Source organism: Arvicanthis niloticus, chromosome 10 (assembly GCF_011762505.2).
Source record: "Arvicanthis niloticus isolate mArvNil1 chromosome 10, mArvNil1.pat.X, whole genome shotgun sequence".
Taxonomy (NCBI): domain Eukaryota; kingdom Metazoa; phylum Chordata; class Mammalia; order Rodentia; family Muridae; genus Arvicanthis; species Arvicanthis niloticus.
In genome coordinates, this window is record NC_047667.1 from 28,895,194 (window position 1) to 28,921,822 (window position 26,629).

Here is a 26,629-nt window from a genome sequence, read left to right on the forward strand (position 1 = left end):
CTCCAACAACTGCTAGGAAAGACCTGTGTAGGGAGAGCCGGAGCCCACTGCCTTCGCCCCCGCCTTTGCCCGGCTGCGCCCAGTGCTTGCTCTAACTGCGAGGGAGCTGCGGCCGGGGATGCCCTAGTAGGAGGCTTTGGTCCTTGCCTTTCAGGAAAGTGCCTAGCCATCACGCGGTGCTCACACCCACCACCTGCCCTCTTTCTAGGCACCGCACGAATTTTCTTTTCCTTTTCTTTTCTTTTTTTTTTTTTTTTTCGATTAAGTAACTTTTGCATTCCCGCCTCCCCCCAACCCATCCCAGGGACCAGAGGCGGCGCCGAGCCTGGGGGCGGTTCCTTGGCAGCGCTGGTTCAAGTCGCAGCCAGACTTTTGCTCCTGGGCTCGGTTTGCATCATCCCCATCACACCCTCGGGGAAGAGGAGCCACCCCTTTCCAGTCTCAGCTTCCGGCCGAACGACCCCTCCCCCTCCGGGTCCCCCGGCCCTTCTCCCACCCTCCCCAGCAAGGCAACCCCTCAGTGCTTGCTGCCCCTCTCTGTCCTCCATCCCTTGTTGGATGTTGCCCACTCTTTAAGGAAGGATGGTTGATCTGGAGAGCGAAGTGCCCCCTCTGCCTCCCAGGTACAGATTCCGGGATTTGCTGCTAGGGGACCAAGGCTGGCAAAATGATGACAGGTGAGTGGCATGGTGCAGCGTTCCAGAAATATTGCTGGAAGCGGACAGGACTGGAGAGCTGTTGAAGGGATGGAGAGAAAGGGAGACCAGCACTGAGGGAGTAAAAGGGATTTTGCATCTCTCCATTTTGACACTGAAGAGCAGTTTCTGTGGACAAGGAACTCCTTTCCTTTCCACTTTCTCATTCTTGAGAATTATTTGTTGCATTTATTCGATATTCTTTGTCTATCTGTTCTTCCCTGGTTGTGTGTGAGGCTGCAAGCAGAGGTACAGTCGCATCCAAATGGCACGCAGTTGCAGTGTCAAATATTTCCCTGGTGTAGTTAATCCACCCCATAAATGTATCCAAGCAATTGAAAATTCACAGTAGAAACTTAAAATCTCCTGCACCCACTTTCTTACTCCTTGTCAGTGTTGTCTCGACTAGATGCTTGCTTGCCACTGGGAATTTTCCGCTGTTGAAATATTTGGAGTTCAGGTGGGCAATCGGTTTAAATATGTAACAGGTAGTTAGTGAAGCAAGAATGCTTGGGATAGAAAATGCACAGAACAGAGGTTCTTTTAGCATGATCTGTATATCTTTTCACCTAAATGATGCATATCTCAAGATGATAAGTTTCAAAGCTGAAATATTTATTGCTATCAAAACATTGCTTGCGTGTTTTATCAATAGCATTAAAGCATCATGCAGTTTAGCTTACAAGATGCTCCGGATATTTTTTTTTTTCATACTTTTTGTTTCATTGAATTGTTTTTTAGAATCGTAATTTCACATATGCCACATTTTCTTGTTTTTAGTTGTATATAACTAAGCTCTCAGTGCAGATTAAATAAATCCCTAAAGTTCAGTTAGGCATGGATATTGCATTTGAATTAGTAAAAGATCCCTTATTGGTTCAATCTGAAGTACCTTTTTGCATTCACTGAGTAATATGCCTTATGCTTTTTCCTCACCTTCTCAGTTCCCAGGACTAACTCATACTGCAGTACTCCTGGGATTCCCTCATGGACTTCAATGGCCAGCATCTTTCTTGGCCTTACTTTAGTAACTTAATGACATATGCATGGATGGTTTGTGGAGGGTACTGTTTATATGGAATCTCTTCCTAGGCAAAACCTTGCATATTGCATAGAAATTTAAAGACCTCATTATCGGGTTATTGGCCATGCAGCTAAATGAAGGCGTTAATTGGAGTTAACTGGCGTTAGCTAGATAATTAAATGGGTGTTTCAGTGAGTTTTACATTGCTAACTTGGCACCTACCATGGTTTGGATTTTTAGTGTTGGTTCTTTTACCTGCAAAATTCACAGTTGTGCTTTTTTCTTCCTTGACTTTTTAGGGTCTTAAACTCTTATGAGTAAGTAAGCCATGCCATTTCTGTTAGCTAAGAGCACATGTTTGTTCCTCTTTGCAATTCAGTCAGAGCCACTCTGCTGTATATGTTGCTTCAATTCCTGAGGAATTGAGGAGGGACCACTTCCATGTCATAGGATGCAGACTGTCTCCACCAACAGACCCACTGAGGCCTCTGTTCATATGCTTTAGACTTCTTCCTTCTATGAATACCTTCAGTATCCCCCCCACCCAGTCATTCCTGCCCAGTAATTCTGGGAGCACACTTGACCCTGGGTGGAGAAGATGGGGACAGAGTGACAATGAACAAATTGGGAATTAGTTTGTTTTTGTTTTTAAAATAAGTGTGGTAGTACTTTTCTTCATGAACAGAATAATTTAAAACAGTTTACTATATTGTGTCCAATAAAATTCTAATTGCATACAATAGTTACTGTCTTCATAAGACGGACTTTATGGCCCTACTTACTGCTGTTATCAGTATCCGAATCCAAATAAACCTCTTTGTTGGCTTCTGTGGAAATCCAAATCAAGAAGACCATCTTCTCTATTTATAATGACATCTTTATTATTATTATTATTATTATTATTATTATTATTATTATTATTATCTTTAATCTTATTTTACACTCTAGTTGTTGTCCCTCTTTTGGTCTACCCTTCAACAGTTTAGAATGACATCTTAGAGATGGAAGCCTTTTTTTCTAGCTATAGATTAGTAGATGATTTTTATCCTTTCCCCTGTTTTAAGAACTATAAGGTAAATCTTAGTAGCTTGTAAAAGTAAGTGAGGATATGATAGATGTGGGAAGAGGTGTTTTTACAAAGAAAATAAAATGTTGGTGAGCCTATATGGATAGAAAATGTACCTCCGATTTGTGGCCTGAAACTTACTATGTAGCTTGGGCTGGCCTCAAATTCGTAATTCTCCTGACTCAGCTTCCCACATGATGGGTTTTCAAGGAAAATCCATTAAAACCTGCTTGAGAAAGTGTATATTCTGTATCATAGATTTTCTATGACATAAGGTAGGATAGGTAGGTTATCAAAATTTATATTGTGCAAGCAAGCTCTTTGTAGTTAATCTTGAGCCTATGCTGCCCAACATACAGTATTCAGGACAAATGTATATATATATATATATATATATATATATGTGTGTGTGTGTGTGTGTGTGTGTGTGTGTGTGTGTGTGTGTCGTATTGCATACATAATATTGAAAGTGTGATAATACATTCTCTAGTGTTGTCTTATATAATCAACTCTATCATCTGCATGTAGTATCCTTTGCTCAGTAGAATATGAGTTAGCCTCAGCAATCTTCAGAATAGTTGATGACATTAGTCCTATGAGACTTTGAAATACATTAGGGAAGTACTGAAGGGGAGAAACAGTTTTGCCTTGAGGATGTCTGTTATGCATACAACACATATTTATTTCTTTGAAATTCTGAGTATAATACAGAATACTTTAGAATACTACTTCAAATTATTTTAATAAATGTATTATTTTCCATTTCTCTATGCAGCTGATATTTGCAAGCTTGTTAGACATTGAGGCCTTATTAAGTTTGAGAAAAGTACACAAAGAAATATGAAACATTTCTTTTTGTCATGGAAGTAATTATTGAATAATAAGAGGTAAATTTTCTCAAATATAGTACTAATAAGAATATATGTATATGCATATACATATGCATATATATGTATACACACATATATAAAATGTAAACTTAATGTTTATGTTCTGACTATGTTCTAGAAAAATTTTTATCTTACAATGTCAAGAAAATCCAGTTCCCTTTGTGGATAATATATTACACATTGGCTTGAAGATAACAGAGATGTTACTATACAAAAAAAAATGACTAAAGTCCTCAATACATTTTTAGTGTAGCATGGAAACTATTCTATAATGTGTGGAAATGATAAGAACCTGTGTTTTCTATTTAATGTTTCTCTACTTGTAAGGCAATAACTACTCAAAGTATTCTTCTGAAGTTAAACACTGGTAACTCTCAAGATTTAAAGATTTTCAGCAAGTTAATATTGGTCTTTCTTCTCTTTCATTTTGAATTATTAAATCTTAAAGTTGAGAACACAGTGAAGTTGATGTTGATAAATTATAACAATTCCTATTACTGCTAATGGACACGTCTTAATTGTAGCCACTTATTTAATTACAACCATTCTTGTTTTCAAAATGTAGGGTGGTTATTTCAACTACAGTAATTTCAAGTATGTCTTTCATGATTTATAGGTGACACTTAAAATCAATGCAAGCAAATTCCTGGTGATTAGAACTAAAGAAGGATTTGAACAAAGAGTACAAGTCAATCAGTGAACAGCTTAAGAGATATCTAATAAATAGGTAAAGAATCCGAATAGATACTTAGTTGAAATCACTAGGCATTATACCACAAAGTATATTACTGTATGTAATAGAACTAGATGTGCAGAATAGATTTTACAATGCCATATGGAACATTTGTATAAGTCACAAACTTATCTCCCATAATAAATAACATTATTTTAGACAGTAGTTACTTATTGTAAGATATTTAATTTAAACTTTTAAATTCAGACTATAGTAGACCTTGAGAATATTCCAAGTTTTATCATGTGCATGAAATGAGGTTTTTTTTTTTTTACTGTTTTAGTTATACAATGCCATTAAGTATATATATGTAATACAATAAAATGAGTTAACATTATTAAAAAATAATCGAGAAAAATTTGTATTTTCTTATCACTGTGCAAGAAAGGAACGGTATAAATAAGGCAAAAAAGAAAAAAAAAAGAAAGAATTCTAAGCTGAAATAGATAATAGTACAAAAAACCTAAGTGCCTCCCTATAGTTTGCATACATAAGTTTGTGTACATGTTTGCACATTTGGTAAATGTGTGTGTGTAAGTAAGTGTGTAAATGCCTGTGCACTTGCGTGGCCATTAACGTTGAAGCCACAGATTGCCATCCTGTAGGTGTTTTACTCATCTTCTCTTCACTTTTACTTATTGAGGAGGACCTCTAGCTGAACCCAGAACTTGCCTTTTTGGTTAGGCAGTCATCACACATGAGTACATGTACTTAACTGCTGACCCGTCTCCCTGGCCACAAATTTATTTTCTGTTTAGCATAATACATGAAACACAGAGGAAAACACATTGATATTGATTTTCACGTGTTCACAAGAATTGAAACATCACACAGGTCTTTTTTCCCTATGACAGATACTCATACTGGGATTTAAATGTGAGTTTTCCAATTAGTTGGTCTGGGGCAGATAGAACACAGCAGTCTCATTTTCTACACATGGTATGAAACAGTTGAAAAGCATTACTCCTTCCACTGAGCAGTTACCTGCAGCTTCAACTCAAACTTGAGAATGGGTGCAAAACCATGTTTAGATGAGCACCAAGGGAAATACGTTTGATTAACTTTACAGCGACAGAATTATTAAAATACTCCCTCTCCCCACACACTGTTTTTTAGTAGTAATGCCTCTTCTGCCAAACAGAGCTTTGAGGGCCAGCAAGACAGGTCATATAGGAAGAAGCAGTTGTACTTAAGGCTGATGATTTGGTTTCAGTCCTTAGGAATCACATGATGAAAGTAGAGAAAGAAGTTGCAGGTTGTTCTCTGATGTCTAGGTGCGTGCACACACACTCCCATCTTCTACCTCCACCAAGAATAGATAAATACATAGACAAAACCAAGTTTGATAGGTAATATAAAAAATACACAATACAAATGAAGACTAAATATAATTTTCCCCACCGATGAAAGAAAACATAATGTAAGATAATGACACACATACTTATAGGTGCTATGTGTATAATAGATTAAGGTTTCTTTCTCTGACGTTAGTAGTAAATGCATTGCATCCACTTGCAGCTGTTTCTATTCATATTCTTGTTTATAAGACTCTTTCTAGAAACCGATACACCATTTTTCTACATTCTTAAACATAGTGTGTTTATGTTTTACTAGTGCCATTTATATGGCAGACTTGCCGAGGTTCCCTTTAGAAAATGAAGTAAAAACTTACTTTTAAAGAAGTTTAGCAAATTTATTTATTTATAGTCTGAAACTGTTAGTCTTTACTTTTCTAGGTAATGTTATTCATTAATAACTCATTTTAAAATATGTGTTCTTTTTAATGAATCTTTTGTTTTATTTATGTATATGAGTATACTGTAGCTGTCATCAGACACACCAGAAGAAGGTATCAGATTCCATTTCAGATGGTTGTGAGCCACCATGTAGTTGCTGGGAATTGAACTCAGGAACTCTGGAAGAGCAGTCAGTGCTCTTAACTGCTGAGCCATCTCTCCAGCCCCCATTAATGATTCTTACACATCTTCTTTCATTAAGATTTTAAAAATTTGATGCTTTCTCTAAGTTTTATGACTGATAACTTATAATTTCTCTGCACAGTATAGAAAGACTGTTATTTTTTAACAGCTTGTGACTGAACATGGTATATTTTGTGGGACATAGAAATATGAAAACAACTTACTTTCCATTAGGTCTTTGGTTTCTATAGCCCAGGTTGTCCTGGAACTAATAATGTAACCCAGGCTAGGCTGTACTTTGTTCCCTTCCTTCTGTCTCTTCTTACCAAATGCACTGGTAATACTCAGTTTATAAGGATCTTAACCATCAGATACTAGTTAAGTTGTAGTTTAAGTAAAGAAATGAATACTAACATTGTGAAGTAATGAAATGGTTCTTCAATTGATAACAATAAAACACAATTATCCTCTCAACTTCTTTTTGAAAGTAAAATGGATATTAACATCTGTCATATTATCAAAGAAGAACATGTTAGATATCTTGGGATCAAAATGAAATATGAGAAAATTCATCTTTTATGTTCTTTTGTAATCTAATGTGGTAGAATTTAATCGGTCAGAAAATTGATACAGTTCCTATAGTTGTTATAATAGGTTTAAACACTATCATGGTTGCTATGGAGGAAAAATTCATTAGGTGCTTTGAAAATATGAAGTTGGAATATGTTGTTTTTTATATCAGACAATGAAAGGTTTCACACAAAGTTATTCTGAGTTTAAAGACTAAAGATATGAATTAATAAATGGCATAGGAAACTAAAATTTCTAGATTAGGGGCACCTTATTAAGGGTGTCTGGAAGAAAAGATCAAGGGATTTTTTTAGGAAATGAAGAAAGTCAGGAGCAGTTTGACTAAGTACCCAGAGTTCTGGAGACAAGTCTGAGCAGGGAAGTAGCAGTATGGTTTGCATAGACTTTTTCTTCAAACATACAGAAAATGGCTAAAAGAACTAAGAGTGAACTAACACTGAAAAAACCAATCTTTAACTCAAAGCGAGACCTGAAGTTTCAAGTTTCAAGTGTATCTATTGTGCTGCTCGGATGTCATTTTTAAAGTTATCCACAGGTTAGAAAACATATAAATGTGTGTGTGTGTGTGTGTGTGTGTGTGTGTATGCATATATGAGTACTTTATTCTTAGAGTAAATTAAATATTAAGTAATCTGTCAATAATTTAGTCAGTATTAAATATTAGAAAATAATATATAGTAATAATTAACTGTAGTTGGTTGATTCTACTTTGAATGAAACGAGGAATTTCACCACATTCACAATCATTAAGTTTTATCTCATCATCTAAACTATCTTTTATTGCCTTAAAAAATCATTTATATTGGCACCTTTTCTAATAGTATTCTGTTATGTTTTTATGGTTTTCTTAATCAGATGACTGTTTACTAATGAACAGACACTATGGTTCTTTAGGAATTGAAGCGCACACACATCTTGTATTAAATCACTTTTCTCTCTAATCCAGGATTATTCATTGACCGTTATCATTATGACTTGGCATTGACAGATATGAGCCAGTGGACATTTGATGCCATACAATAGTGAGATGTGCATGCTTGAACCTAATGCATACAGACTCTGGCTTAGCAAAGGACAAATACAAAAACCCAGTACTAGAATTATGTTGGGTTTTCTGCAACTTGTTAGACAGAAATCGACCATGGAGCAGATTAGAAATCTGCCCTTGACTGCCCTGTAACTGGGGACAGCTAGAACAAAACTGTTTTTTGAAGAGACTCTGTGATGTAGGACAATTTCAAAGAAGGAACAAATAAATCTCTTCACATACATTAAAACGGAACATTTTTTAAAAGTAAATCATTTAGTGCCCTAGTGATATTCAGTTTATCCTTTTGATTGGAAAATGGGGATGGCTTGAGAATTGGAGGTGAAGAGGTTAAAACCAGGGAAGCCCTAGTTTTCTAAAATAAATTAAAGAGAATGTCTTGGGTGTGGGGGCATAGTATGATCATCAGGAAATAGAAACCCAAAACAGCTTTTTCCATAATTTCAGACAGAACTTTGAATTGATCCTTTTCCCCTTCATCTTTTCTGACAAATGGCAGAAAGCAGAAAGAGAAACCCACTGTCAAGAATAGCTAGTTTCCAAGGGCAATGGCAAGCAGCAGATCAGCAAGTCTTGGTCCCTTTCCTGTTCAGAGTCAGCATGACCTCTCTTCCCAACTGTGCTTTTTCAGTTCAGCACTTTTGCAAACACAGTACTGCTTTAAAACCAGCATCATTTTTCTTAGACTGTGAGTTCTGTGAACTACAAGTTGAGATGCCTTCCACATTCACAGGATGTGGATATGTTTAAGAAAGGGATTTTTGCATTCAAAACCCAAAGAGGAGGAGAAAAAAAAGCAGCAAAGCTGGGAAATAAGGGCCTGATTGTTCTTGGTTTTTCTTACACAGGACTTACACATGGCCATATTGAAAGAGTGTTGTTATTAGAAGGGCACACTTAACCCATCTTGTAAATCGCTGTGTAAGTAGGGATAAAGGAAGATTAACACATTTCAACCTTGTTTAACTCCCTGGGGAAAGAAACTTCTAGGCTTGTCCTCATATTGTAAACAACCCATTATTAACAACAAGGGCCAGATGTGTGCTGTAATAATGGATAGCCTGCTGTCTCAGGCCTGTCAAAAATGGAAATGACCCCCACTCTCTTAGGAATCAAAGAAAGTGTTCAGCAAGCTGCACAGTTACCATTAAAGAGTGATGTTAATGAATACAGCTATTGCCATGCTGTGTAGAAATTACATTAGCAAATTATAGATGGAATTTTTAGCATTTTGTACCTTGGCTACCTCCCCACAAATGAGTTCATGTGACATTCCACCCATCTCTTCTGAAAATACAAACTGTAGAAAGAAAATGGATGGTAATACTAAATTTAGTATGTGCTTAAAGAATGTGAACATTTTCAAAGAGCTTAATGTGTTCAAGTCTTGTTCTAATTATGTTATATGCATTATTTATCTTTATATAAATTGAGAGGAATCTCTTCTATTTTTTCATTTCATAGATAAGTCACAGATGCTACAGACATACATAGTTTTTTCAAGGTACAGGGAGAGAATCAGAATCTCAATACTATGCTTGAAAATTATGCTTATAACATAATGTAAGTATAGCTGATGTTCTTCAAACAACAGAATGAATGAAATATAAAACAATGCAAAGATTTTTCAAGACATAGAAATTATCAAAGGTTTACATTCTCATAGCCAATATTAAAATTGTCAGTTCCAGAAGAATGTTAGGGTATTTGGAAGTTGGTCCTTATATATGTGTATGTGTGTGAATATATATATATATATATATATATATATATATATATATATATATTATATATATTTATGATTATATATACTCATATATCATAACTGATCATACATTATATACATGCATTGTATATTATATGTGATACATTATATATGACTGATATATGATATATCATCTATATTCTCCTTTTGCATCTAGAGCATTGTGTGTTTAACAGATTGAAAAATGAATACTGAATATAGGAAAACTAAAACAAAGATTTATATGTCTTTTTTATTGATTGATTTACCTTTATTTGAAATATGGTAGAAGTAATTTATCACACAAGGAAAATGTACAGATTTAAACACCACAATAGGTAAGATGAAAAAAAATAGATAAAAAGTGAAATACTGAGTATAGGGGAGTACAAATTTATTATTTAAAATTATGTAATTAACTTTGAAACTCATCACCAGTTTGTTTTTGATGTTCTGGCCAGTGTGTGCTTTGGTTAATCTCCAGTGATTTATTTTACTCTGATGATATTGTGCTTATCAGTAGAATTTTTGATGTTCCTCTTTATGTTCTGTTCCATAAAGCATTTGTACCCTAGTAGAATTCATTTTTCTAACCAGTTTCTTTGTGATAATGAGAAATACCTTGAAGAGATGTGCTGGGGCTTAATTGTGATCATATGTGATTTCTTGATTAGGAACTTAGTGCTTAGGCTGATCTATTATTATGCTTCACCTGTTCCATAGATTGGCAGTAGTTTCTAGAAGTAGACGCAGTAGCATTAAATACATAGAAAACATAGCATGATGAATATAGACCATATTTAGTTGGGTATAGCGCAATGGTACAAAGAGTTCCTAGAAATGGAGTTTGTCAACATTATCATCAGTCTTATAGGATGAGAAATAAACTACTTCAGGAGAAATCCAGGTTTTCCTGGTGTTCCAATTTAAAGACAATTGCTCCATTGGAACATTGCTTCTTATTCTCCAATCATAAAGAACAGTACATTTTATAAGATGTTTATGGCATCCTCATTGCTAAGCCCTGATGTGGCTAGAAAATAACTGCCCACTTTAAGTTACACGTGTATTTCACAATATACCCTTTATTTACAAATTCCCATAGTAAACTTTATATAATTTTACAGAACATTATGACTTTGTCAAGGGCTTCAATGATGGCCCACAGGTAACAGTGCTTGCCATGAAGCTTAATGACATGGGTTTGAGTCCCAGAATAAACATAGTGGAAAGAGTTGACCAAAAGTTGTTCTCTGATCTCCATACATGTAATGTGGCACATATGCATATGAACATAAACACAGGTACATCATATAAATAAATGCAAGCAAACAACTGATAAAAAACAACTGGTCACAGTTTGAATTTAGTTATTTATTTGACCCCATGTTATCTTAATACATGTATACACATCTATTTATGCATTGGATATGTATTAACTGTATACTGTTCTTAACTCTTGGTAGTTCATTTATGATATAAATAATATGAACCTAGAATATATTTTTAGCTAATCTATCACCTTCCTGTATGGATATAATCACCCTAGATCTTTCCATTTCAAAAGTTTAGAGGAATATTTGTTACTTTCACAGCTTGTTTAGTTCTTAGCTTACTTAAACTTTTCTTTCCTAGACAGCTCTAATCATTGCTTCTTATTTATGTCATGTCAGTACTTGCCTAAGTTACTCTTCATTCTAAGCCTACCCTCTGCACTCCTCTCCTACTAAGCTTCACTGCCTAACCCAAGCCTTATTCCTTCTATGCATTTCTTAAACAAGATTTGAGTACCCATATAAAGTACTCCTTTTTGCTCCCTATTATATTACAACCAAACCATTCCTCTACCATCAATTCTGTTCAGTCATTAACTTTTCTTCCCATAAACTTCTTCAAATGTAGCCACTATCCTTCACAGAAACCATCCCTTCTATCACAGGTCAGTATCTGTTTCAGAGTTCTTATGTTGTATCGTGGCTGGAGTTTCTCCTATGTCTCTGGTTCACGTCATTATGCCACATGATTTGACTTTAAACTGGCTGCAGAGCAAGACTTTCTCATGAGATACTTGAAATCCAAGTCTCCATATTTTGAGTTTTATGGTATTCTGTGGGGCATGTAGTGTTGCAGTGTTGCTTATTTTTTTACAGGTGTGACAGTGACTTTCTGGTGGAAAAGCCATACCTTCAATCCATTTTGGATTCTACACTAGTTAACAAAACGGCTCACCCAAAAAGCACCAGGGGTGGCAATTTTATAGTATTAGCGAGAATTTTACCTAAATAAAAGAATCTAAGTCACAGCTGTGACTATCCGTGTGCACAGCATAGGCACACTATTATAATGGAAATAAAAGGTCATTTGAATTTAAGGTATTCTTTTTTTTCCCCATCCTGCAGAAATAAAGTAGCTTTAGTGCTCACTTGGAATCCGTGTACTGGAGTTTAAATCATTTGACTTGAAAATGTCTTTCCACCACCCAGTTTAATATTCACAAGGAGCTTTCCTTCAGAAAGAGCAAAGTGGGAAGTGCTTCAGTCCATAATTTATACTGTGCCAATTCAAATGACTGTTAAAGCAAATTCAGAGATTTACATGGGGAGCTTAGCAGCAGGCACTGCCTTTGTCCCAGAGACTGTGGAGGCAAAGTCCATGCATGATCAGCCCTGCCTCACAAGGCACTATATAGTGGTAGGAATACTTGCTTGGGACAATCAGGATGGTATGCTTTTTTGTGCCTCCAGTCTTAAAATTTTTTTTTCTTTTTAACTGAAAAACAAGTGCTTATAAGAGTTTAAGGGTATGTTTAGTTTTGTATTGTTAGTGTAGATAGCAATCATCTTAGAGAAAAATATGCAAACATGTCTCAAGTCCATAGAGAGAATGCACATCATCTTAGACCATATAGCTTCAGTGGTACACAGCTATAACCCTGATGTTCAGGAGCTTGATAGAGGAAGATCACAAGTTCAAGGCAAGGCTGGGGTGCACAGAGCTGCTTAGTCTTATAAAGAGATAATGACTCATTTGTTTCAGTTCTTGTTCTAAGTACCAAGTTAATTCTTCCCTGTTTATTTTTGCCACATGGGGTACCACTTCTGCTGAAGCATCAACATGCTTCTCAGTCTCAGAAAGAAGCTTTTTATGTCTCCCTGTACTTGCAACTTTTCTACTATTCATAAGTTAGTCAGAAACTACTCACTCCCAGGAGTGTACAATTACATTTTTTTCCAAAAAACAAAACAAAACAAAAAAAAATAAAACAAAAAAAACAGACGAACAAAATAAACCTTACAGTGCTGTGTTGTCTTGTTCAGTGTAGTCTTTCTATGGTGTTTTCTAAGTATCTATTTTGTAGTAAATATGTATGGAGAAAAAAAAGAAATTCATCTGATACCACTAAACTGTGTTCAGAATGAACTTTATTCTACTATAGTATGAGTTATGGTGCCTGTTGAGATGGACTGGAAGGATGTGAGCTCACACTTAGCAGTCCAAAAATAGACAAAAGAGAGGAGTCACACAAACTGGGATGCACTATACATATGACAGCAGTGATGGGAAAAAGATTCTTGGATATAGTACTTCAGAATGAAATTAATTTTACATATTAATATATATGAAACATGTGATTTTTTTTGTAAGATGTGTTCTAAGACAAAACTTTGTAAATGTGCTAAACTATAAACCAAAGTATATTTGAAGATGAGTATTCCCTGTGTCTTAGGGGAAGATTATGGCAGAATTTTCAAGTGAAAGGGTTTAATCTTGTCATCCATATATACATTGGCAGAAGATTCTGAATAAGGGGATTACATACTCAAAGCAGTAACTTTAGTGGAGTATTTCCAAAATATGTGCAAAGTTTACAAGAAAAAAGAGTCAGATCTGCCAGTGACTCCAGTGGACTATAAGTGGGTTGACAGTGAAAGAGAAAAGGTTGATAAAAATCCAATAAGCGACTTTGCTGATGTTGCTAAGACTTGAGAGTGGACAGGATAGGTTGTAGCTGTGAGATGTGTAGACACACAAAAGTATTTGATCTGTTCATTCAGGGAAGACTCATCTATTGTAAGCTGTAGAGGAGAATGCTGCTGAATCACTGCCAATTGGTATACAGTCCTAACTTCAAGAAAGGGTCTGTTCAAGTCACTAATTTTTGGTATTGACCAAGTTTAATTCAAGTGAACATGCAAGAGGGAAAACTGTGTTTTCTGTTTTAATGACTTTGAAATCATGAGGTATTCTTATGCTCTTCTTATCAGAAAATATAAATAGGTAAGTATTGAAAGTTTTACTATAGAAGAGTAGAAAGTCTGAACAGATTCTGGAGCAAATACAGAGGCAGTGAGTGTCTGATGCATGCATAGTATATAGGATACCCACGTGTATGTAATATGTGAGAGCTAAATATTGAATTTAAACCCATTTAAATAGATTTCTTTTGCATTATTAACACTGTGGGTGGGTTATTAAAGCTACCACACAGCACTTTACTATGTAAAGACAAAATTCAACTAAATGGAGTCTAAATGCTTTTCATAAAAATTAAAGACTTTATGATTCTTTTGTAAGCTCTAGCAAGTTCAATTCAAACAGTCTTACTAATTAATATGGTCATGAGCATGCCGTGCTAGAAATAGTGAAACAATTTTCTATGTTTTCAGTGTCAGAATTTATTGAAGAACAGTAAATTCACAGAGTAGATTGTTTTTAGTGGTAGCAATGTTCTAGAAAATCTTTATCTTCATAATCAAGTTTATGTAAATGTGTGTTATTTTACATTGATAGTAACAACTAGTACTAACTCTCACATCGCATACCATCCATCACAGAATAAATTTTCATAAATTAATCATATATCTATCTGGCCATCTACCTGCATACGTATCATTACAAAATGTATACAAGTGGAAAAGACTACAGCTGACTTGAAGAGGTTTCAAAAATAGGCTGATAAAATGTGATAGAGCCTGTGTTAATGTGATAGAGCCTGTGTTCTATGAGGATAGATCCTCATAGAAGCAAGAGGAAGGGGGATGGGATGGGGTTTTCTGGGTGGGGAAAATGGGGAAAGAGGATAACATCTGAAATTAAATAAAATATCCAATAAAAAATAAAAATATATATATATAAAGAAAGAATAACTTACCGGTGTTGGGAAATAAAAATAAAATTTCTCTTAAAACGTTTTGTTGGTTTATGGGGTAATCATATGTGGTCGCTAGAGAATATTACTACTGATGAAAAACGCAGCTCTAAGTCAAAGTGCAATTCAACTATTTGATTGTTTTCTTCTAGGGAAAGTACAACTTTACTAGGTTGGCTAACTTTTGTTTGACAAACAGTATATTTCTTTTTGATGATATTTTTAGGAAGGTTTTTAGGAACACAATTAGCTGATTCTTGTGTAAATTATGATGTGAAAGGACATTCTCAGATCCTTTCAGAGAACTTACAACATAATTATATTCTACCTTCTTTTACCAAGGCTCTCTAGAAAGTTTAAGTAAGCACTTAACCTTTTTGCTGGGATGTGTGATGATGTGAAATTTTGACTTGGCCTTGAAATACAAAGCTTTTTTTCAAAAGGTTGTGTTCTGTATCCCAGGCTTTCATCAAAATCTTCCTGCCTCAGCCTTCTGAGTGTCACAATTACTTAATTACTGGAATGTGTCAACATGGTTTGCATCTAAACATTTTCTTGTTTAGATATCTTCACCATCAAGATTTCAGGGGGCCTTGGGACTTTTGGGGTTGAGATGGAGTACATATAGGAGCTTATATGCTACAGCTGTCTACGGTCTTCATTGGTGCCAAGATGATGTCAAAATCTCAATTTAGAAACAATAGTCATTTACCAACACTGTTTGAAGTTCACCAACCATTAGGATTTTCAGGGATGAAGCACTCGTGAACTTACTCTACATGTATTTTTTACCTGGACCAGGATGTCCTAAATTATTTAGAAAAGAGGCATGGCTTGATGGTTCTGTTCTTGGGGATCTGGAGAAGAAAGAAGGTGTCAAGAGTACTCATCTAACACCTGTTCTCACTCCTGGAATTCTGGAAGTATGTCTCCTTTTTAACAAATCATCTAACAATAAGGTTTGTTATGCATATTAATAGTCATGATATCATCTGTGAGTTACAGGCATCTGTTGATCATTTGTGGTACACATGGGATTTTTCCCTTTATCTTTTTATAGTTTTGGTCAATGCATAGGTCCACAGACAAATAGAAGCAAATAGAAGTGTGGAACACTTGACTTTATTCCTCTCGATACTTTAATACTTCAAAGATGTCTGAAAATGTAGAAATCCTCAATATTTTATATCCACAAATTCTTTTCGTGGTGTTGAAATGACAAAAATCAAGAGGAAAGCATATATATATATATATATATATATATATATATATATATATATATTTGATGATCGCTTTAGAAAGGTTCGTAGGAACACATTTAGCTGATTCTTTGTAACAAGTTTGCATGTCCATTCCTCTAAGATAAAGAGTTTTTTTTTTTAATATGAAATATAACTGACAAGGCATGAGTTCAGTAACTGACATAGTGAATAAGAGGGCAGTTAGGTTTCTTCAAAACACAAAGATAAAATTGAGAATATAAAGAATACCCGATAACATGTCTAATGTTTATCAATTATGAACATACATAATTATGCTATTTATTATCTTTAATCGTTTTTACAGTCCAGTTGTTATCCCCCTTCCATTCTGCCCTGCGACAGTTCCTCATCCCATTCCTCCTCCCCGACCCTGTCTCTAAGAGAATGTCCCCCAAATCTCACGTTCCCACATGCACCCAGTTAGTCCTCTCCACTCCCTAGGGCCTCAAGTCTCTCTAGGGTTATGTGCATCTTCTCTCACTGAGGACACACCAGGCTGTCCTCTGCTGTATATGTGATGGCGGCCTCGGACTAGCTAGTGTATGCTAAATTATGTTATTTTATTATAAAAGATAAGTACTTCTTAGAATACCTGTGCTGTTTTCAGGGGGGTTGTTCATCTGTTATTTATTCATTTATTTATCTATTTATTTATTTATTTTTGCTAGTGGGTATTCCAAAGATACTTTTAGAACAGAAACAAGTCAGGCAAAATATTCTGACTAAGTTTAACAAAATACGTATTTACTAATAAAGCACCAGATTTTATTCCATTATTCTAATGAGTTTTGACTTTATCCTAGTATTTCTAGGCCATGAGTACTATAGTACATGTGTTTTGTTCTTTGAGACAGATTCTGATATATTTTACTGTACTATAAACTCTATTTTTTGCAAACGATTATTTTGATAGTAAGATAGATACTTCAGAGTATGCTGCTCCATATTCACTTAATCAGGATTTATTGTCTTTGGTAGGTCTTCACTCTAGTGCTGATACCTTACACTTTTGCCTTTAAATATGTATCTCTGGGGTCTTCTTGATGAGGATTCTAAAACAAAATCCTAAATGTCAAATTAACATATTGCTACATACAAATAGAAGTGTATGCTTCTAATGAATGCATCCTTATGGTAAGTCAGAAATATGTTTAAACTGTATATTTACAATAGGCATTTCATGTATTATTATTTGGTTAAGTTGACTGGCTTCCATAATTACCTAGCTTCTAGATAATTTCAATGTGTAAGTTCCAGCAGGACTGACTGGAGAGCATCACGCTGTTCTTTTCATGTTTCCACATGCAGTTTTATACATTTGTGCATTTGTACACTGACAAAACAGGAGCAAATGAGCAAGAAAACAAGGAAGTTGACATAGCGCATGTGTTAGCAGCAACAATAAAAACCAGCTTCCTTAGCAATCTCAAGAAAATGCTGCAATAAGCCAATGTTCTTGTTTTGCTAGCAAAAGTTTGCTCTGTGCTATTTAAATAAATGAAGGAAACAAATCACACATGAACATTGCCCTCTAGGCAAACCTAATAAGGTAAATAAGCAATATTCAGATTTTCAAGTAAGTAAACACTTTTTGTATACTACCCCAAGGGGCAATAATTTTTGCCTCATATTTTTTCTACGTGTGTGTTTACAATTAATCTTATTTCAAATAGGAGAGACTATCACATTTCATTAAAATACTTCAAGTACCATCATGTTCAAATAGCCTGCAGAATGTACACCGAAAAATTCAAAGTGCTTAAAGTCACTTGCTCTTGAAATGGAAGTTTAGATTAATAAGAGGAGAGTGCACTTCTGACTCTCTCACAGCTGATGCGCAAGCTTTTCAAAGTATTGATTATGCTGATTATGATGATAGTAATTCTCCACTCTATTTTCTCAAGGATGAGCCAGACAGGTATTGAGCCAGAGTCTTCCAGTGTGTTTTTGAAAATAGAAATCTATTTTTCTGTAAAGTAAGTTAGATGTCTAAGAGTACTGAAGCATGCCAGCACATTGAAGCAGGATACTTCCAGCTCTTAGCTTCACACTGAGCCTTTATTTTATTCATCTTCTACCTGTCCCTTAAATTGAAGTTAAAAGAGGAATGATCTTTTTAAATTATAAAAGTTAGTATTAAAGGGCTGGAATTGTCTATTTGTGGGCCATTTACGGCAATTCATTCTTTTCGTTACAAAGAACGGTAAAATTTAAAAAAAAAAAGGAAAAAAATTCTACATCAGATACTTATATAAACACATCTCCATAAATTATTATAATCAAAATCTGCAAAGTTAAGTCATATAAGCATCGAGCTAAATTAGAACTGTGAAATCAAAACATAACACTTAGCTACCTGAATAATGATGCAGAATGTTAATAGATGATGATAGTTGTTGGTTTGTGGCATTATGGTAAGCGATTAAGTAATTAGAAGGAAAAGGTCAAACACTTCTGAAATGTTAGGAATGTAGAGCTATTAGAACCCAATATTTCAGCCAGTTCTTATGACTGACTTGTGCTCTTGCTTCAGGATTTGCCAGCTGTGAGGCACAGGCCAGTTGTTTCATCTCTTGGGCTGTCAGTACCTTCATCAGGATAATGGAGTTAGTGACTATTACTCCTTTTTTAGATAACATGCAATTCTTGAAAAGCACTTAGCTTCTTACTGGATTATAATTGCTGCTAAATAACTATTACTTATGTGGTAGTGGTAGAACTTTGTTCTCATCTTCCCAGTTCTCTGACAACACTTCATATGGCTTGAGTGGATTGAGTTTAAATGACTTATTGTGTCTAGAAAACTTTGTACAATTGTCCAGCAGCTCTGGCTCTGGTGTCTTTGTCCCCTTTTACAATGATCCCTTAACTTTTGGAGAATGGGGTTTGATCTAGATGTCCCTTTGAGGCTGAATACTTGAAGTCACTTGTTCTGTGTACCTTGACCAGTTGTAGTTCTCCGTGTTGATTGCTATGTCAATCAAAAAGCAGACGATTTGATAAGATTTCAGATATGGATGAGTCTATTCCTATAACAAGAAGGTATCAAGAGTCAGTTAAATATCTCATTTCCCCATTTGCAGAGTAATAATAGATTCTGCCTGTGATCAGTGAAGTCACAGGTCCTTGTTCCAGTGACTATGCCAGGAATGGGTTCCCTCTTGTAGAATGAGTCTTAAAACCAGTTTAAAAAAAAAAAGTGGTCACTTTTGAACATGCGCTACTATTGCACAGCAAATATATTTGCAGGCAGGTTGATACTGTCAGTTTTAGGGTTCATAGCTGGATAAAATTGATAATTGCTTTTCCCTTCCAGTAGCCTATGTACCTAGTAGTGCCGACGCTTCCAGACTAAAAGCAGCTTGAATTTTCCATGTCTACTACTCAAGTTTATGATGTTTTCAGAAATAGGACTTCACTGTCAATTTGGATCAGTAACTAGGAAAAATGACAATAGCTTTTCATATTTGGAGTATAGGAGACATCCTGGCCAAGAACACCTTTAGATAAAAATCATTGCGGTTTTTATTTGTTAACATGTATTGTGTAGTAGAGACATATTGTTTAGTAGGTTTAACTGTATTTAAATTATTTGTATGTATATATGTTTATAATTTAGGAATCTTCTCCAATAGTAATTTTCCATGTAACTTCTTCATAAGTTCTTTCATGCAAGCTAGCCCTTCCCTTCCTCTGACATCACTCTCCTATCCCATAATCCATTTTGTTCTTCCTGACCCATTATTTTTCTTTAATACTTTATATCAATGTGTTCTGTCTTCCCTCCTTTGAAAGCTCTTCATGTGGTTTCTTGTTAATTTTCTGATCTCTGTATTGCAAATACAACACACATATCTATGTATTTAAAGCTAATATCTACAAATGAAAGAAAACGTGCTACACTTAATTTTTTGGGTCTGCATTACCTCAACCACAATGATTGCTTCCAGCTATTCATTTACCTGTGAATTTCATTTGTGTAAATGCACTATACTTACTATCCATGCTTCCATATTGGTGGGTTTTCTGAGCTGTCTCCATTTTCCACCTTTGAGACTAGAGTAGCAATTAATGAGTATCTCTGTATAGGATGTTGAGTCTTTGGGTATCTGACCTAAGGTGGTGGAGCTGGTTCATGTAGTAGAAATATTTCTAGTTTTGGAAGAGTGTCCACACTCATTTAATAATATGTGCACTCCCACAAGCAATGAATAAATATTCCCATTTAGGGAGGGATTTTTTTTTTGTATGGCTCCTGTCGATCTCACACAATCCTCTTTGATGTCCACACATTTAAGAGTACATCAGCAGCACTAACGGCACTCATTGGGTTAAAAATTTAAAAAAAAAAGAGTGAGTGCAAAGTTGGGTGAGTTTGGAATGGGATGAGTCCAGTAGAAGTCTGGGTAAGGGATTAATATGATCAAAATGCAATAAATAAAATTCTCACAGAGCTAATTCAAATATTTGATCTATGATATATACTTAAGGGACCATATATTTGATATATGATATATATATATACCTAAATAAAAAATTAATTACTTTCATAATAATTCTTTGTTAGATATTTAGGATTACCTGTAAAATTATAGAGGTCAGCAATGTGTTATTTGATATTTTGCTTTTTGCTATGAGGTAGAAAATTATTTTGAAAGTGAAGTTAAGCCTACAAAGTGTTAGCTTTTGTTAAGCTTTCATCTGAAAATTTCTACCGTAAAAATAGTTTGTGTATTTTGCCAGGTTGTTTTGAGGAAAACAAAATATCAAATCAAAAATTCATGGTAGTTCATCTTTCTTTGTCTTAGAGTTCATTTTAACTATGTTACATGGTGATTATGTTGTGGGTAGCTCCACTCGTAGTCCAAGAATCTTTTTCTTGCACCTTATTTACATAGTGAAGCAACATACTGTTGATGTATATGGCAGTGTTTACTGAATGCTTCTGTAAGCCATGTGGACATATTTCATCTGTGGAAGCAGAAGTCAAAGCATGAGGAAAGCAGATTTGATGTTAATTGTAGTAAAAGGAATCACAAACTGGACCTCATAGGATTTGTAGAAGTTTTCTCTTCAATTTCAACTTATCAGCTTCTAAACATTTCCCCCAGACATCTATCTATTCATCCCTGCATTTCTTCGTGAACACTAATGTTTTGTAAAAGCGAGTATTGTGTTGGTTCTCTCAGCAGTAGGGTGAAAAGGTGGTATTGAGGTGAAATTCTGCCATGTTTGGAGATAGAAATGAAAAGCACTGTGTGTAGGAGATGCTGTTCCTCCAGCAGTGTGAGAAGCCTTATCCATCATCTCATACTTATTCATGAGAAAGTCCAATATAATTAAATTCTTAAGAGATTCACAGATTTAAAACTTTAACAGTTAAAAGCTTCCATAGTATGTGTGCATATATATGCATATATTATATATTAGATATAGTTAGTATATATGGTCCCTCAAATATATCATATTATATATTACATTAAATGATATTAAATGAAATAATAGCTATTTGTATATTAAATTACAGGACTAGAGATATGGTTCAATGATTATAGGCACTTGCTGCTTTTGCAAAACATTTGAGTTTGATTTGAGCATCTTTTTGGCAGCTTTCAACCTTCTTTGAATCCAGTTTCAGGTGAATGAGAGTCCTCTTTTGGCTGCTTTGGGGTACCAAGCATATGCATTCAGCACATATATAAATAGGGACAACTTATTTATACATAAAAAAATAGTCTAGAAAAAATCCTTCAGATGTAAGTATTAAGAAATGAGGGCTGTAATTGTTCTGTGAGTTACTTAAGAATTTAAAAGCATTGCAATTTACACACATTTCATTGAAAAATTCATTTTACCCATGCCAGTATCAAATGATATTGGTGATCTCTAAAAATAAAATATACGTGTTTGAATGTATCTAGAACAAGCTTCTTCATATCCTGTCTGTGAAGTATTAAGGCTCTATCCAAGGAATTGAATTGGTATTCAATTCAATTGTGGCTGGATCCTGTAATCTGGGTCTTCAGTGTCATGTGTTATATGTTTCTTTTTATTGTATATTTCTTTATTTACATTTAAAATGTTATTTCCCCTTTCCTGGTTCCCCCTGAAACCCCTTATCCCATCCTCCCTCCCTCTGTTTCCATGAGGGTGCTCCTCCACTCACCCACCCACTCCCGCCTACTAGCTCCCACATTCCCCTACACTGGGTCATCAAGCCTTCACAGGACCAAGGGCCTCTTCTCCCATTGATGATGACAAGGCTATCCACTGCTACATATGCGGCTGGAGCCATGGGTCCCTCCATGTGTTTTCCATGTTTGATGGTTTAGTCCCTGGGAGCTCTGCGGGGTCTGGTTGATTGACACTGTTGTTTTTCCTATGGGGTTGCACCCCTGCCAGCTCCTTCAGTCCTTTGTCTAACTTCTGTATATATCGAGAATATAGAATCTTAAGGAGGAAAGAGAGGGATGGGGCCCTGGACTTCCTTTCTCTTCTGCTTTTCTTTCTGGAAATGAAGGAATGGTTGTGCTCTCTGTTCTTGCTGCCTTGATGTTGCCTCCCATGGGTCCAGAAGCAATCCATTCAACCAATCGTACACTATAACTTCTAAAACTCTAAGCCAAACTAAGTTGTTTCTCTCTTTATGCGTATTCATTATGGATGGAAAGCTGACTGATGCAAAGATGAATGAATGACCATTTTTTCCCAGTAAAAAAAGAAATAAAAATCCTGAAATAATTCCATTCCCAATGTTCCATTATTCCCAAGTTACCCAATTCATTTTGTGGTCTTTATAATGAGCTATTATCCCGATGGCCATTATACAGAGCTTGCTCACGTCCACAATATTGTTTCATTATTTCTATTTATTTGCTCAACTTGCTTACTGAGATTAGCAGAATGGCAAAGGGAAAGTAAACATGATACTTGTTCCAAATAATTACAGTATAAAACAAGCATATATATTAAAACACACACACACACACACACACACACACACACACACACACACACACACACACACTTAGTTTCTTTCCCTACCTTCACAATCCATTTACGCAGTACCTATGATCTGATATGCAAGTCAGATCTATCTCTTTGAAGAAGAATTTCTGTAAAGTGTCTGGCCCATGACCAGGGTTGCATAGCAGCTCAGAAAGTTATTACTGATTCTCATGCCTTTTCATGTTCCCCTGTTTCCTGCCTTTCCCCCCTTGAACACTCTTCTTGGTCTATCTTTTTGTTTATTGTTTCATTTAATTTTTATAACTACTCTCTGGAGTTGCCACTTTTCATAACTTTAATTTTCCTCAACTAGATTCCAAGTTCCTTTTACATATTAGCCTCATATTTAGAAGCACTAAATACTTGGCAAATAGTCCGTTGTCAGCTTTTAGTACCTGGGAACAATTGCTGATTCTGAGTAGAACATGTATTTTCTTATTCTTCTCTCAGAGGGTCAAGTCTTGGAGGAAACATTTTTCCTCCCTAGTGTTCATATTTTGCAACCTGAAACTCCCATATTATACAAGCATAATGTTCTATTTGGAACTGGGTGCAGTCTTCCGAATACTAGACTGGGTGGTAAACCAGGCATTATGCCTGTGCTTTGGCAAACTTATTCAACTGGAATTCTGAAGCCAATTAATTTCATTTTAATCCCAAGGTTCCTAGCTCAGTAAAATCTACAAATGTACTATTAACACTTTAGCAGAAAAAAATATAACAGAGTTTTGTTATTTCTAGTCAGTCCAGTGTTTAATGATGAAATTTTATTTTTATGACGGTATGTTCATTCATCTCTCCTCTTTGTTTCATCCCATACTTTGTAGATTTAATGGTCTGAGAACCCTCTGGTAACCCTTTTTTTTCCCTGCTGAGTCTTCGAGAATTCCCACATGCTTATAATTCCCTACACTTTCCGTTTTCCCCAGAGAGTTTACTCTGCTCATGTTAATAGAAATAACGTGCTAATATTAGGATTTTTTTCACTTGTGTTTACTTAATTTTATTCAGTTACCATGTGTCATGCTACCGGACATACACTGCCCTTCACAAGCCATACAGCAACACAACTATTTCTCGGAGGCAGTTGCTCTGTATTACAGCCCTTGATGATCCTTCCTGATCAGTGCATTTGTGCATTATGTAAGGGTTATTTGATGCCTTTGCAGTCCTGGGGCGAGTGGCTGTTGAATGCAAACTTTCATTCTTTCTACTTTTCTATTCTTTTCCTTTCATTTTTGTGCATGTTCCATGTAATTGTGTGTGTGTGTGTGTGTGTGTGTGTATGTGTGCACGCACATACAGGTTGCTGACGAGGCCAGAAGAGAACATGGAATACCCTGGAGTCTTCCTCTATGGATATTTAGAACTGAATTCATGTCCAGAAAGAGCAGGAAGCATGCTTTTCCACCAACCCATCTTTCCAGCCTCTGCTCTTTCTTATGATCACGTGGTCATCTTAGTGCTCAATTGTTCAAAAGCCAGCTTTGATGGTGCATTATGCTTGTTGGTTGTCATATTCAGGTCTGTCTGCCACTTTCTTGTAAGGCTAAGATGAACTTACTTCTGGAAATGCGCAGTAAGCCACCCTGTATCTCTAATTTCTTTTTTAGTTCCCACTCTTCCTTACAGAAACTGTATTTCTTTATTTTACTTATAAGCAGGTCCTTCCTTTCCTTGTTTATTGCATTTAAACAAATATTTTGTTTTTTTCATTTTCATCTTTTCATCAAAGGACTTTTCTTTCCTGTTTTGTTTAACTTGTGTTCCCTGTACTTTGTTTTTTTTTTTTTGTTTGTTTGTTTTGTTTTGCTTGGCCTCTAGCTATAAAAGATCCCTCTGAAGTATCTGATTTTTAAAAGTCATATTAAGCCTAAAAACAATTTGCTGAATTTTTTTGATTCTATGTTTCTCTCCTTGTCTGCTTTACTCTCACTCTGACTTTCCCCTTTCCTCTATGAACCATAAATATTTTTGTTTCTACCTTGCAGGCTTGCCGTCTTTAACTTCCTTCAGGAATTATGTTTTGCCACAGATGCTTGCTTAGACCTTTGCTCTTCTCCCTCACTATCTCTTTTTAGTTTATTCAGACAAATTGCAGCAGCTTTATGACATATCGATGATTCTCAAATTTCAGCGTTTGTTTTGATTCTTTACTTAGGGCTGTAAAACTGTACAGATTGCTTCCCATTGGGGGTCTTTGTGTGGCTACACAGTAGATGCCACCATCCTGTCTGCCCTTAATTAATTTTATTACTTGTTCTTGAAACTGTCTTCTGGTATTTTCTCTTTGGGAAAATCATATGCAGTGAGGCATCCCAAACCTGGATCAATAGTCTGTTCATCTAAAAATTGATTTACCAATGGACTCTATCATTTAACCCATGGACAGCTTTAATATAGGACTGGGGAATAGTTCAGGCAGCCACTTGTTTACCTTACTAGCACAAGGATCTTAAATCAGTCTCCGGGACCTATGTATCTATTAGTTAGTTTTCCATTGTCATGACAGTGTATCCTGATTAAAACAAAACAAACAAACAAACAAAAAACACCAGCAACAGCTTAGAGGTGAAAAGATAGATTTTATTTTGACTTACAGTTCCAGAGGGCATTTAGGACTTCACTTTGGGGAAGGAGTGTCAGCATGGCTGTGAAACTGGCTGATCACATTTCATCCACACATAAGAAGTCTGCTGGGGACCAGGAGAGCGGGTATCAGAAAGAGTGATAGGGAGAAACAGGAAGTGGAGCCAGGCTCTAAGACCCCTAAGCCTGCCTCCATTGACATACATCTTCTAGCAAGGTTCTCCTGAATGGTTCACAACTTCCAGCACCACCAGCTGATGACCAAGTGTTCTAACACATGAGCCTGTGAGGGGCATTTCATGTTCAGATCACACCAAAGGTTTTTTTTTTTTTTTTAAATTTTTGTTACTATTTTTAAGTCAGCCAAGCACTTGTAATTCCAGTGCAGGGTAAGTAGATATACAACTGTCCCTAGGGCCTTTTGACCAGTCAGCCAAGCCAATTTGGATAGTTTGAACACACACGCACACACACACACACACACACACACACGGAACCGTGCTCGAACATGCACAGATGCACACACAAATGTATGTACCTACCTACACATGAAATTGCACTCATACACTAATGAATATACACATAACACATATATGCACACATGAGGAAACAGGAGGCCTTTGTGACTCCCTTCATAAAGGAGACACTCATGCTTTCTTAGACAACTGAGAAGTGTGTTCTGTCCCTGGGTGTTACTGTCTGGGCTCAGCAAATACCTCCAAGACCTCTTACCTCCTCCCTTCTGTCATTTCAAGGTCACCACATAACTGACCAGATATCATTTAGTTTTTGTGGTAGCAGTCTTACGAAGACTTTATTTTTCTGAAAAATCTTTATTCTTATGATCCTTTATATCCTCTGTTTTATTCCATCCAAACCTTCCTTATATTCCCGTTGTCAGTTATCTAGTT

General features: G+C 35.7%; 1 protein-coding gene across 4 annotated transcripts in view; it reads left to right on the top strand.

Moving 5' to 3' along the window:
- Positions 1-259: 259 nt before the first annotated feature.
- The window catches only part of Kcnt2 (potassium sodium-activated channel subfamily T member 2), a 332,481-nt gene continuing 306,111 nt past the window's right edge, over positions 260-26,629 (top strand). Inside the window, exon 1 of one of the 4 annotated variants that reach the window (XM_076941300.1) lies at positions 260-677. In XM_076941300.1, coding sequence (XP_076797415.1) covers positions 583-677 — 95 coding nt within the window. In that variant the 5' untranslated portion in view covers positions 260-582. The remainder of the gene's footprint in view (positions 678-26,629) is intronic. The other 3 variants (XM_076941299.1, XM_034513149.2, XM_034513150.2) reach the window with 3 other exon arrangements.